This window comes from Panthera leo, chromosome A1 (assembly GCF_018350215.1).
Source record: "Panthera leo isolate Ple1 chromosome A1, P.leo_Ple1_pat1.1, whole genome shotgun sequence".
In the NCBI taxonomy this organism is placed as follows: domain Eukaryota; kingdom Metazoa; phylum Chordata; class Mammalia; order Carnivora; family Felidae; genus Panthera; species Panthera leo.
The window spans coordinates 29,321,991-29,335,327 of NC_056679.1; the positions used below are offsets into that span (position 1 = coordinate 29,321,991).

Sequence of the window (13,337 nt, forward strand, 5' to 3'; positions counted from 1 at the left end):
TCGGGGAGCCATGATAAGAATTATAGTGAGCTGTGGTGAAAATGGAGCCCGATGTGGCTTATTATTAATAGACGTGCAAAACTTTCCCAAGCGTCACACGCTCCTGGGGAATAACAGTATGGTACAAAAATGCTTTTGAACTACTACCCCCCCCCCCCCCCGAAGGCTCTGTTGGAGTGCGGAGACGTAAATAGCCCACGCGTCCGTAACCATGGCTGCGAAGGGCGGGGACTGGGAGTGTTGGTCACGGGACGCGGCCGGCCGCGAGACTCAGTCCTCCACGGTCCCAGCCCGCCCTGCGCTCGCTTTTCGTTTCCCCTCCCCCCGCCGCACGCTGCGTGGCTGCTCGTTGGCTACTTAGGACGGAAGCTCAGTTTGTGTTTCTCCAGAAGTTTCCCCCTTGGGCGGCGGCGCAGCTCGTAACCTCGGTGGTAGCAGCTCTAACAGCAACAGCGATTATTAGGGATGGCGGCAGCTGCAGCAGAACCTGCAACAGCCCAGAAGTGCGTGTTTTTATTCTTTTCGCTAATTATTTTTTTATCTCCCTCTCCCACTCACCCTCTCCTTAGTGAGCATGTCGTTGTTTTCGCTGGCAGGTTTTTCCGGAGCTTCTCAGATGCTCTGATCGACGAGGACCCCCAGGCGGCGTTAGAGGTGAGAGAATCAGTCTCCGCTTCCTCCACTCTTCTTGGGAGAGCGCGGCCCCCACGGGTTCCAGCGGACCCCGCCTTTTCTCAGCGCTGCCTTCCTGGGATCGGGGTTACTATTGATGTGTATCATCTTTAATCTGACAGTGTCCGTCTGTCCTCGGTTCCACAGTGGCCCAGTTACTCCAGACCCTTGTTCATGTCCCCTCCCAGTTGTAGACCGTTAACTGCATCCTCGTAGCTGCTTAGGAATGCCTTCTTTATTTCTTGGGGGCGTAGTTAACCTTCATAGTTGGCCTGGAAACAGTTTTGTTTTGTTTTGTTTTTTAATGGCATTTGTGAGTAGGAGAAAAAGTGAAATCTAGGCTTGATTATATTTGTTAATTCGGTTTTCCACTTGATGATAATTCTTGCCATCCGTACATACCAGGTGCTGTGCTAAAAAGTGCAGACTGCTGGAACAAAAACCTTTTACCGTGTTCCTGAATATTTCCAGATGTCCTGTCACTGTTCATTATCCACTCATATATCAGAACTTTTTTTTGGAGTTGCTTTGTACAAGACACTGATTGCTATGGATTAAAGTCTTGTATTATGTCTTGCATTTGTATTTACAGGACACTTTGTATTTGTGTGAAGTGAAAGACTATAAAGGCAGAAAGAAAAGTCAAAAGAGCAAGATTTAAGTAATAATTAAAAGTAATAAAGAGAGCCCAAGCAAGGGATACATGATGCAATTGGTCGCAAAATACAGCGAGGGCTTTCTTGGTTTGAAGTAGGAGGGAAAGAGGAAACCAAACCTTGTCCAGTTGTTATATCTAATACAGGTAAGGTTAGCAGTTTGAGGCAAAAGATGTTTTTTTTCTAGCTAGGACTGCTAAACGAAATTTGCCACATGGGTAGTAGAGTCTCAATGAAGAGGTGATGTTTGAACAGAGACCTGAGGGAGGGTGATGTGAAGCTCTGGGGAAAGAGCATTCCAGGCAGGAAAAGAGCCAATGCAAAGTCATGAGGCTGTCCGATTCAAGGAGCGGCAAAAAGGCCCATTTCACTAGAGGGGGATGAAAGAGGAGTGAGTGATGGTGCCAGGAGGAAGCCAGGGGCCAGGTCCTTTAGAACCTTTTAAGTTGGGGTGTGTTTTTTTGGGTCTAGATATGAAGGCCCTCGGATAAAATGGTTGGTTTATCTGTTGTGCTCTGTTTCCCAGCGAAGCTTCTGGGATCAGGATTAGAATAATGTTACAGGAGGCACTGAGCATTTTTCTGCATAATTCAGTAGGTCATCTAGACAACTGTTAATTTCAGAAGCTACATTTGTTGTGGTGGTCTTAGCCCCACTGCCTTCATTGGAAATCTAGTTTATATGGGTTGCTTTTAAAGGATATTGTTGCAATGAATTTTGTTGTCACTTCTCATCTCCTTTGTTTTATTTAAGAACATTTTTTTGAGGTTGTGTGTATAACATCGTAAGTCTGCAGCTACTGAAGTTGTAGTTTTACGCATGCGTATACCCCCCCAGATCAAGATGGAGAACACTTCCATCCTGAGAGCTCCCTCATCCTTCTTCCCAGCCCGTAATTCCCCTTACCCACCAGGAAAACTCCCATTTTGACCTCTGTCACCATTAGTTTTGCTTTCTCTTGTACTTCCTATAAACGGAATAATAGACTAGTTACCCAGTTGAGTTTGGTACTGTGTCTTGCTTTAAACATGTGAGATATGTCCATATTGTGTGAAGTAGTTATTTTTTTCACTGCTGTGTAGTATTTCATTGGTTAAAAATACAGCACAGGGGCACGTGGGTGGCTCAGTTGATTCAGGTCATGATCCCAGGGTCATGGGATTGAGTCCCACCTCCGGCTCCATGCTCAGCATGGAGCCTGCTTAAGAGTCTTTCTCCCTCTCCCTCTGGCTTTCCCCCACTCACGCACGTGTGTGCTCTCAAAAAAAAAAAAAAAGACAAAAACAGTTTATACTAACAGTAGATGTTTAGGTTATTTCCAGTTATTAGCTAGTATGAGTAAAGCCACTGTGAATTTCCTTGTACGTGTACCTTGGTGAACACGTGCACTTTGTTTTGGGGGTATATTCCTAAGAACGAAATTGCATAGAATAGGCATGTGGTTAGCTTTAGTACCTTGGTTCTTAAACTGTGGCTTTTGAACCAGAAGCATCAGCGTCACCTGGGAATTTATTAGAAATGCAAATACTCGGGCCCCACCTCAGATGGACTCAAAGTTCTTACACCTCATGTGGTCTAGTACTTACCCTTCCATTTTACAGAAGAAAACAGACGCAAAGAAATCCAAATGATCTGTCACAAAGATGTATATAGCCAATTAGAGGCAGAATGGGGCCCTCAGGACACAAATTTCCACACTGAGTCTAGTGTTGTAGAAAGTAATTCTCAAAAGTATCCTCCCCAGACCACGTGTAGCAGCATTACCTGGGAACTTGCTAGAAATGCACATTCTCAGGACCCACCCCACCTACCTGAGTCAGAAACTGGGAGTGGGGAGAACCAGTTGTTTTAAGAGGAAGTGTTCTTTTTAAAGCTTGAGAAGACCTTCTCATAAAGATGAACAGGTAAATGTTAGTTACTAAGTAATTGGTAATGATAAGTAAGCCTGGAACCTTGATGAGAGGCTGTTTCTCTCTAGACTTTCTCAAGGGCTGGTTTAGCAGTACCGTTGACCCCTGAACAACATGGGTTTGCATTGGCCCACTTATACATGGATGTGTCCCAGTACATACCATTCTGTAAATGCTTTTCCCTTGTGATTTTCTTAATTTTTTTCCTCTAACTTTATTGTAGGAATATAGTATATAATACATACAACATTCAGGATATGTGTCAGTTGACTCTTTATGTTATTAGTCAGGCTTCTGGTCAGTAGAAATCTATGGATTAAGTTTTTGGGGAGTTAAAAGTTAGATTGGATTTTTGACTGTGTGAGGGTCAGTGCCCCTAACACACCTCATTGTTCAAGAGTCAACTAGTCATTTTGAAATTCAGGACACTTGATGTTATATCAATTAAAATGTTAACTTTTTTTTTTTTTGTACGTTTGAGAGAGAGTGCAGGAGCCAGTGGGGGAGGGGCAGAGGCAGAGGGAGAGGTAGAATCCCCAGGCTCCAAGCTGTCAGCACAGAACCCTATGTGGGGCTTGATTTTACAAACTGCAAGATCATGACTTGAATTGAGATTAAGAGCCCGATGTTCAACTGAGCCACCCTGGAGCCCCTAAAATGTTACATTTTTATATAAGACTATCCAATTAGGATTAAAGGGGAAATGTATCAAGCTTATTCACCTTTTTCATTCATTCAGTATACAATATACATTACTGGTGAATTTTGTGCTGGGAGTCAGGTATCTAAAGATGAAAAGACTGCTTTGAGGAAGTTTGCATTCTAGTGGAGACAGAGACAAATCAACAGATTAGTAAAATATAAGGTAAATATTCTAATGGAGTGGTGTATGAAGTACACTGAGAACATAGCAGAGACTAACTAGGGTAGTTAGGGAAGTATATATTTGGACATGTTCACAGTATGTTTCCCATTGGTCTGCATTACATAATGACCTTTTGCCACTATGATTCAGATGTTGGCACTGAAGTCCTTGCCTTCTGAGATACCTTTCTTCAGTCCCTTTGTACTCCAGCAGTGAACAACTGTTGTCACAGAAACAGTAGAACTCTCAAAACATGCCACAAGTCCGTTGTAGTTCATACAACCACAAATTACTGTTTTAACTTCACTTTTTCTGGTTTTATTATACTGTGTATTGCTTATTCAAAGTAAATTGGTTATTGTAGTTTTTGATTTAAATTTGTGTCATAATGTTCAGTTTGTGCTCTGTCCCTTGGTAACTTTTCAAAAATAACAGCCTAACAAGTAAGTTGCTTTATTTAACTGAATCACGTAACTGTTTCTCCTTAACCAGTTAGTTTGTGCTTTTAAAGGTTATTTGCAAGTTGGTTCTTTGAAATTCAGAAGTTTTTACTTGACTCCATTTTAATTTTAATTATCTTTGTACCCCCAGTGTCTGGCCTGGATTTGTTATGTAACATATGTTTAAAAATGCTTTCTAAGTTAATAATCCCGGGGTGCCTGGGTGGCTCAGTCGTTAAGCGTCTGACTCTTGATTTCAGCTTAGGTCATGATCTCATGGTTTGTGAGATCAAGCCCTGTGTCGGGCTCTGCACTGACAGCCTGGAGCCTGCTTGGGATTCTCTCTCTCCTTATCTCTCTGCCTCTCCTCCCTCTCTCGCACTCTTAAATAAACGTTAAAAATAAAACAATTAGATGATCCAGATGTTAATATAATTTATAGTAGCTTTTTTGAACTGAAATGTACCTGTTTTCTTGCTTAGGAGAGGCTAGAAATTTGGTTTGAAGATATATTTGAGTAGATAGGTAAGAAGCTATTAACTCTTTTCAAAATTGTTGAAAGTTTAGTGCAAGATGGTATCATTTAACTTAGGAATTTTAAAGTGTTAGGAAAACACATTAGTAAAATGTCATTGGTGTGTGAAAGATACTTGGAACAACATTACCAAGAGGCAGTGTTTAAAACCATATTTGGAGTCAGGCAGACTGGATTTGAATCCTGTCTCTGGCACAGCCTCATCACTAACTAGAAAGTAAAGGAATGGATCTTCTGTGCATGTCTGGGGAAAGAGCTTTCCAGTGAGAGAAGCAGCAGGTGCAGAGTCCTAAGGTGTTTGAAGAACAGCAAGGAGGCCAATTTGCTTAGGGTAGACGAACAAGGGGAAGAGTAGTAAGAGAGGAGGTTGAAAAGCTAGCAGAGGGTAGTATCAGGGAGGGCCTTGCAGGTCACTGGACGAACTTGGGCCTTTGTCCTGAGTCAGCGAAAGACATTGGAGCATTTTATGCCTATTGATGTAAACCAAATCTTGATTTTCATTATTGCTTGAATCAGGATGGTAGAGGTGAAGATAGTAAAAAATGGTGTGGATCTTAGGTGTGTTGGATTTTGGGTAAATGATTACCATGTATAGTATACATTGCTTTGTGAGAACCACACTACTGGGTTAAAGCAAAATTAATGATGTGTGGCTTTTGAAATGATTTTACCTTTTAAGAAAACTACCAAATCCCTAGGATGTGTGAGCACTGGGTAGAGAATGAAAGCATTCCTATTGGCCTATATTGGTCGTTTGCCGATTGTGATCGTGTTGTGTCTTCTTGCATCATTGTTTCAGCTACCACTTAACATACTTTTTTGACTGCCCAGGGTGGCAAACTTTTAATCTGATGTTAAATCTTGATCAATTGATAGTAGCTTTCTATGAGATATTGTATCTGGGTTTTAAACAGAATGCTGTAATTTCTTAGGGTTCCCTGCCATTGACAGGATAGGAGAGGGCCAGATAAGCTTGATTGTGTCTTTATTGATTCTGTTAACTTCCCTGAGCTCTAGATTTAACTTCTAGGTTTTATGTTTGTTTCTTTGTTTTTATTGGACAGCTTTGCATTTTCTAGGCATGTCAACTTCTACATGATCTTTGAGTCTTTTCCAAATTAGGAGGAGAAAATCTGTGATGGTCAATGTATATCATCTAAATTCTTCAGAATAAATGAGGTGATAATAATTACCATTTATTGAGTTTTCTACTGTAGGCCAGGAATTGTGCTAAGATACTACATCAGATTGTGGGTTTTGGTGGGGGAGAGCAGAGAAGGGGAGATACCGACTCTCTTGCAAAGAAAAGCTCCAGACTTATTTTAATTCCCTGTTATCTTTTCTCCAAATAGCTTATGATAATAGGTTATTTGATTAAAAATCATGTTTAATTAGAATTCAGTTGCTTTTAAAAAAACATGTACTAACAGTCAACATGTTTATATTTTAGGAGCTGACTAAGGCTTTGGAACAGAAACCAGATGATGCAGAATATTATTGTCAAAGAGCTTATTGTTACATTCTTCTTGGGAATTACTGTGGTAACTTTTCTTACTGACTGTATTTTTTCTTAAGTTGTAAATTTTGCCAAAGATACAGTGAATCATACACAGTAGAGATTATCTTTGAGGATTTTTAAATTGGTCTTTCATACAAGGTGTAAAGTAGCTGAAACATGACAAACTTGTTGAGCAACACCCGAACAGATGTTCTGGGTGTCTTTTCTTCCTTCAGTGGGTGGACAATTTATATGGAGTTCATTTGTAGTTATTTTATATGCTAACAAAAAATAGCATTACATTTACTATTTCACAGAGTATTTAAATGAAATGTTCTTATTTGCAATTTTTATAAAAAAGAATACCTTTCTGTATTGTGTAACTTTATTCTGGGTAGAGAATCTGGGTGGGGAAAAATTAAATACCTTGAGACAAATTACATAAATGATGTTAATGAGAAAATTAGATGAACTTTATCACAGAGCTTTATTCATAGACTGAATAGCTTTAAAAAGGAAGCTAAATATTAGGCTCATAAGGTTTGAGGGTAAAGTTTTTTGAATTATATCTTAGATTAGCTTTTCCTAATTTAGAAGCATTTGTCCATTTTCAAACTTGAAAACTTAAAAATCTAAGACTGATTCAAGTTCTGTATGTAACTTGTTAGGATCCACAAATAACTGACTAAAAACCCCATTTTTTTTTTTTTTTTTTTTTTTTTTTTTTTTTTTTGGGTATATAGATGCTGTTGCTGATGCAAGGAAATCTCTTGAACTTAATCCAAATAATTCCATTGCTATGCTGAGAAAAGGGTATGCAATAACCACTCTTCTTATTGAATCTGGACTATAGATAGTAGGTGTTTAGTTTGTTGAATGAATTAATTTTAAGTTTTATGTAAATAGTAAATTCTGTATTTATACATTTTATTAATACATTTTACAGCTGAAATAGGATTTAATTTTAAGTATAATTTTATACTTCCATAACTAGTTAGTATGTGATAGGAGATATATAACTAGCGTTTTTTAAAATAGCAATGATTGGAGTAATTGCAAGGTATAGATGAAACTGATGGATTTCATACCCCTTTTTGTTCATTGTTTGGGATTTACTATATTTAAGTGACTAGAGAATATATTTCTCAACCAAGCTAGACAAGCTACATTTAATGCTGTGAAAGCGCTGTATCTGTGTACTTTATATCCCAGCTTGTTTCTGTTAAGTGTAACTTTATTCTTAAGAAACTTCTTTAATTTCTTAGTGTAACTATATTTTGGAATAAGCAAGTGTACATAATTAAAATCAAGAAATTCCTTCTGAAACGAGTTCCAAAATAGGGTTTTAATGGGAGATATATTTAATGTTACAGTATATTAGAAAACTTCTTAGCTTATTAACATATACTTAAAATATTTCTTTTACCAGTAGAGCATGCTAAGATATTTAATTAGAAAGAAAGCCTTTTTTCATGATCTCACGTGTGTGTGGTATTTGTTTTTAATATGCTCATGCAGGATATGTGAATACCATGAAAAAAACTTTGCTGCTGCTCTAGAAACTTTTGTAGGAGGACAGAAATTAGATAGTAAGTATTGGAATTGTATGTTAATAAACTAACCCACTATTTCTGTATTTTAAATACAACAGCTCAATTTTGTTAGTATAATCTCAAATTCATCTCAAGTTCATTGTAGAAACCCAACATCTTTTTTTCTTACTGACATTTCCTGTTGTTTGCAAAATTTGAGTTTACTTAAAATTGATTAAATTGTCCTTTCTTTAGCATTTAAATCACAGGTAAACTTTGCCATTAGAAGTTAAAAACTGTATATAAAGACTCAGTGGGCTCCCTTTACTTAGCCTGGCTTTATATTTTTCTGATAGACAAGTGAAAGTTTCATTTGCTCTTTTTTCAGAAGTCTCTTCAGTTTAAGTTATTATTCAGGTAGCTGAGATGGGAAGTTTTACAGCAGAGATTTTTATAAGGAAGTGTAGTGTCAGTTTGGGTAAATTGTGATAGGAAGAAACTTGGAGCTTTGAAAGTACTGTGAGTTTTTAACGTCAGCTTCAGAGAAGTATGTGAAAATTAGTAGTATGGATATCTGTGCACATGTATAGAAATTGTAAGAGCCAAAAAACCAGAAAAGTCTGCAAAATACTGGCAGACAAAAGTTGTAAGTAATCTCATAGATAATCGTAGACTACAGAATTCTTATTGTGTATTGTCTACTGTCATTTTATCTTCCTCTAATGATAGAGTCTTTTCACAGTTCTCTAGAGCAGTGGTTCCTAACTAGGGATGATTTTACTCTCTTGGGGACATTTGATAATGTCTGAAGAGATTTTTGATGACCATGACTGATGGATGGGGGATGTGCTATTGACATCTAGTGAGTAGAGGCCAGGGATACTGGTAAACATTCTATGTTGTACAGGATTATTTCCCAGAACAGAGAGAAGTATCTCGTCCAAAATATCAGTAGTGCTGAGGTTGTGAATCTCTACTTTAAAGTATTGCATGACTGTGTTTTTATATTTCTAAAAATTTACTGTTGTATTGTTTTGATTATTTGCTTTTCTTCTGTATACCTGCTCGGGAGAGAACAGCGCGCCCAACTTTGCAATCGGAACCTACAAATTAGGAAAGAGTGGTAGTATGTGAACCATTAGGTTACTCGCTTAGCAAGCCAGCGTACCACCACTCCTAGCAAATTCTAGAGTCCAGTTTTCTTGTATGATACATATATGAAAACCCTGAAGAGACGTGAATCATTCCCCTTTCTAGACTTCAAAGCCCTATTTTATTTCTTTTTTTAGAGCAAAAAAAGTTCCCCATCTAAAATTTTTCTTTTTTAATACCTTCTTGCCATGGACTTCTATCTTAGAATTACTTCAGTCTGCCTCAAATGAAGGTGTCTGGTTTTTGGTAAAATTGCTGTTGAGGATATTTAATTTAAAAACAGATTTGCTCTTTTAATTTTAGGGAAAATTTATGTTAAATTGTTAGGGTTCCCGGGGCGCCTGGGTGGCTTGTCGGTTAAGCGTCCGACTTCAGCTCAGGTCATGATCTCACGGTCCGTGAGTTCGAGCCCCGCGTCGGGCTCTGTGCTGACAGCTCAGAGCCTGGAGCCTGTTTCAGATTCTGTGTCTCCCTCTCTCTCTGACCCTCCCCTGTTCATGCTCTTTCTCTCTCTGTCTCAAAAATAAATAAACGTCAAAAAAAATAAAAAATAAAAAATAAATAAATTGTTAGGGTTCCCTTATTAGACAAGGTAAAAAATTTATAACTCAGAATATTACTTTTTTTTTCCTTTGGTATGGTAGAAAGCTTGGTTTTTATTTACTGATTAATTTGAATAATAGGTTATTCACATCAAAGATTTGATGTAATTGTTTCGCCCACTAAAATGAATATGTATGTACATGTATGTAGGTATTAGTTAAGGCCTGTGTAGTTGAATTTCACTTATAATTAATGTATTAGGAAATTTCATATTAAGAAATTAAAACAATTTTTTTGATGTTTAATTTTGAGAGGGAGAAAGAAAACACAAGTGGGGGAGAGGCAGAGAGGGAGACACAGAATCCAAAGCAGGCTCCAGTCTCTGAGCTGTCAGCACAGAGCCCAATGCACGGCTTGAACCCCCAAACCGCGAGCTCATGACCTGAGCCCATATTGGATGCTAACCAACTGAGCCACTCAGGCACCCCATTTTAAGAAATTTTTATTTTTCAAAATAATCTTGCTTATAATTAGATTGAGTGTGTAAACTTTTATTTAGAATACTTTTAATAATTTTAAACATTATATTTCATTAGACCCTGTACTGTTTAGATATCATCATTGTTCTAAGTCTTGTAATAATTTGCTTACATACATGTTTGCATTGCCGTCTTTTAAGTGTATAGTTCACCATCTGTCGTCTGTTGGCTCCCATGGAATCTGGAGATACGACAACTACACACAGTACAGAAGTGTTTTTTTTTTAAATTTTTTTAAATGTTTATTCATTTTTGAGAGAGAGAGAGAGGGAGACACCAAATCTGAAGCAGGCTCCAAGCTCTGAGCTGTCAGCACAGAGCCCAACGCGGGCCTCAAACCCATGAACTGTGAGATCATGACCTGAACTGAGGTTGGCCGCTTAACTGAGCCACGCAGGCGCCCCAGAGGTGTTTTTTGCCATTGGTAAGAATGGCATGGTAACAAGAAAGGCCACTGAGAGAATAGTAGACAGGATAGGCAGGTAGCTGCTTTGGAGAACAAACCTGGGTCAGGAGAGGCCTTTAGATCCCGGTCCAGCTGTCTGTTACTAGTCTTCCACTCCACACTAAATGATGGTGTGTAGGGACTCTAATTCAGATCTGATTTCGTTGTGCTAGAGGAAGCTCCTTTAACAGAAGAGGGTGAGGGGAAATAGAGATTCTGTGTATCTGGGAACCAGTAAGGTTGACTGGTTAAAAGCAATTTTTTTTTTTTTTTTTATTCTTCAGGATGAATGTCTAGATGTTAAACCTATTAGTGTATTTGTAGCTGTAATTTTACGCTTGCTATAAACTGTGGTACGACAAGGGTTTCTGTCTAATTTACTGCTGAATCCCCGAGTGCCTAAAGCACTGCTTGGAACATAGTAGATATTCAGTAAGTATTTGTTGAATGAATATGTTAGATGGTGCGGATGAGTGATGTTACACTCTGTTTTTTTCTAGGTGCAGATCCTGATTTCACTGTCTGGATTAAAAGGTGTCAAGAAGCTCAGGATGGTAAGCATGTAGGTTTCTAAAGGTCTTTCAGTTTACAAAGAAGTAAATGTTTGACATTTTTGGATTTAAACAAATTTATTTGTAACTTTATAACTTTATACATCATAAATTTAACTAGTTCCCTCAGATAGGGATTTCCAAGGTACTGTTATATTGAAAGGATGATTTAGATAGATTTGTATCATTATATTACCGGTAAGAAATTACTAAGAAGTCTAAAGTGACTCCAGAATGCAAAATTAAACCACTTTCTTTTATTTGGGATGTATGGTAAATTGATTTATGCAATCAGTCAGTATGTTTGCGCCATAGAAATTATGTGTATAACTTTGTCTATAAGTGTATTGTTAACCGGAGATGTTTTTATGTTTTTAATAGGATCGCATTCTGAGGTGGTAAGTACAAAGTTTTTCTCCTTCGTGTTTTTACTTAATTATAATTTTGCCATGCATATTTGAGACAGGACTCAGACTGATCTTTCTTTTAGTTATATCTTAAGCAATTGGATGCAAATACTTTTTCCTTTAGTAACTGAAATAATACATTTTGGTTTGATGAAATAAATGTAGAGGTTTGTAGCCATGAAAATTATTGGGCCCATTTAATGTATGAGTCAAGTTGATTTGGTATGTTTTAGTATGGTCAGGATAGTTATTTTTTTTTCTTTTCCTTGCTGAAACGTCCTCACATTTAGGTTGAACAGCTGCTGCCTTGGAAGCACTTGCAGGGTTTATGGTGGTGTAATAGGAACACAAAAGTCAGAGGCGCCTGGATGGCTTAGTTGGTTGAGCGTCCAGCTCTTGGTTTCAGCTCAGGTCATGGTGTCATAGTTTGTGAGTTTGAGCCCTGCATCCAGCTCTGCACTGACAGCACGGAACCTGCTTGGGATATATATACTCTCTCTCTCTTCGTCTCTCATGTGCGCATGCTCGCTCGCTTGCTCTCTCTCACAAAATAAATATTAAAAAAAAAACCCCACACACAAAAGTTAACTAGAATTTGGAAATGTTTATCTGTCTAATTTAGTTTTATATTTGGTGTTTGGACATGAAGTCTTTCAAGTCTTTTAAAACTGAAAAATTAAAAATTATGATGGAGTTGAGAGATGCCTGGGTGGCTCAGTTGGTTAGGTGTCTGACTTCAGTTCAGGTCATGATCTCACGGTTTGTGAGTTTGAGCCCATGTCTGGCTCTGTACTGACACCTCAGAGCCTGGAACCTGCTTTGGGTTGTGTGTCTCTGCCCCTCCCCCAGCTCGCACTCTGTCCCTCTTTCAAAAATAAACATTTAAAAAAAATTAAAATTATGGTGGAGTTGAAAATTATTTGACTTTTTTTAACTACAATGTTTATAAATAACACGCATAGTTAAATTACGGCTAATGGTTTTTTAGTTAAATTACGGCTAATGGTTTTTTAGCAGTGATCATCTACAATTTAGTCAATAAAATGACAAGGATTTAGGAAATGTGTGTGTGGTCTTAACTCTAAGGGCAGTTACTTAACCTTTTTGGGTCTCTTTCTTCAAGTCTGAATGAAAATGTACATCTTTGTCTTCCAGAATTACATTGTGACACTGAGAAAATATTTTATTCTCTGGGTTTTCTTCATTTGTAAACCGGGTCTGCTAGAGTTAATCTGCTTTAGACAGGTTGTGAGCATGAGGCCAGGTATGTGCGTATGTAGCGACTGGAGTTTTGAATATCACCAAAAGTGAACCCTGTCTGGTTATCCCTATGCCCCCAAGGCTTGTGTATATTCCTAAGTATGATAGGTGAGGGAAGTATTTAAAAGTTGGCTTCTTTCACACTGCTGGTATTTTTGTTTATGGCTTACTATTTTGGGGATTGGAACTAGTCCTGAAAACAACAGAGTAGCATTTGGATAATACTTTGTCTGGTGACACAAATTGCTGTATAGTCACAGTGCATTTTGTCGCTGCTGTAGTTGACACCAGTGTAGTTTTATCTTTATACCGAGGTGAACTGGAATAATCTG

At 38.1% G+C, this 13,337-nt stretch overlaps 1 protein-coding gene across 2 annotated transcripts in view; it reads left to right on the forward strand.

Annotated features, from left to right (window-relative positions):
• Nucleotides 1-26: 26 nt before the first annotated feature.
• SUGT1 (SGT1 homolog, MIS12 kinetochore complex assembly cochaperone) overlaps nt 27-13,337 on the forward strand; it is a 41,918-nt gene continuing 28,607 nt past the window's right edge. The window contains exons 1-8 of one of the 2 annotated variants that reach the window (XM_042927330.1): nt 27-121; nt 390-503; nt 570-654; nt 6,529-6,619; nt 7,320-7,389; nt 8,095-8,165; nt 11,288-11,341; nt 11,720-11,736. In XM_042927330.1, coding sequence (XP_042783264.1) covers nt 466-503; nt 570-654; nt 6,529-6,619; nt 7,320-7,389; nt 8,095-8,165; nt 11,288-11,341; nt 11,720-11,736 — 426 coding nt within the window. In that variant the 5' untranslated portion in view covers nt 27-121; nt 390-465. Of the gene's footprint in view, nt 122-348; nt 504-569; nt 655-6,528; nt 6,620-7,319; nt 7,390-8,094; nt 8,166-11,287; nt 11,342-11,719; nt 11,737-13,337 lie in introns of those variants that run through there. The other variant, XM_042927332.1, reaches the window with a different exon arrangement.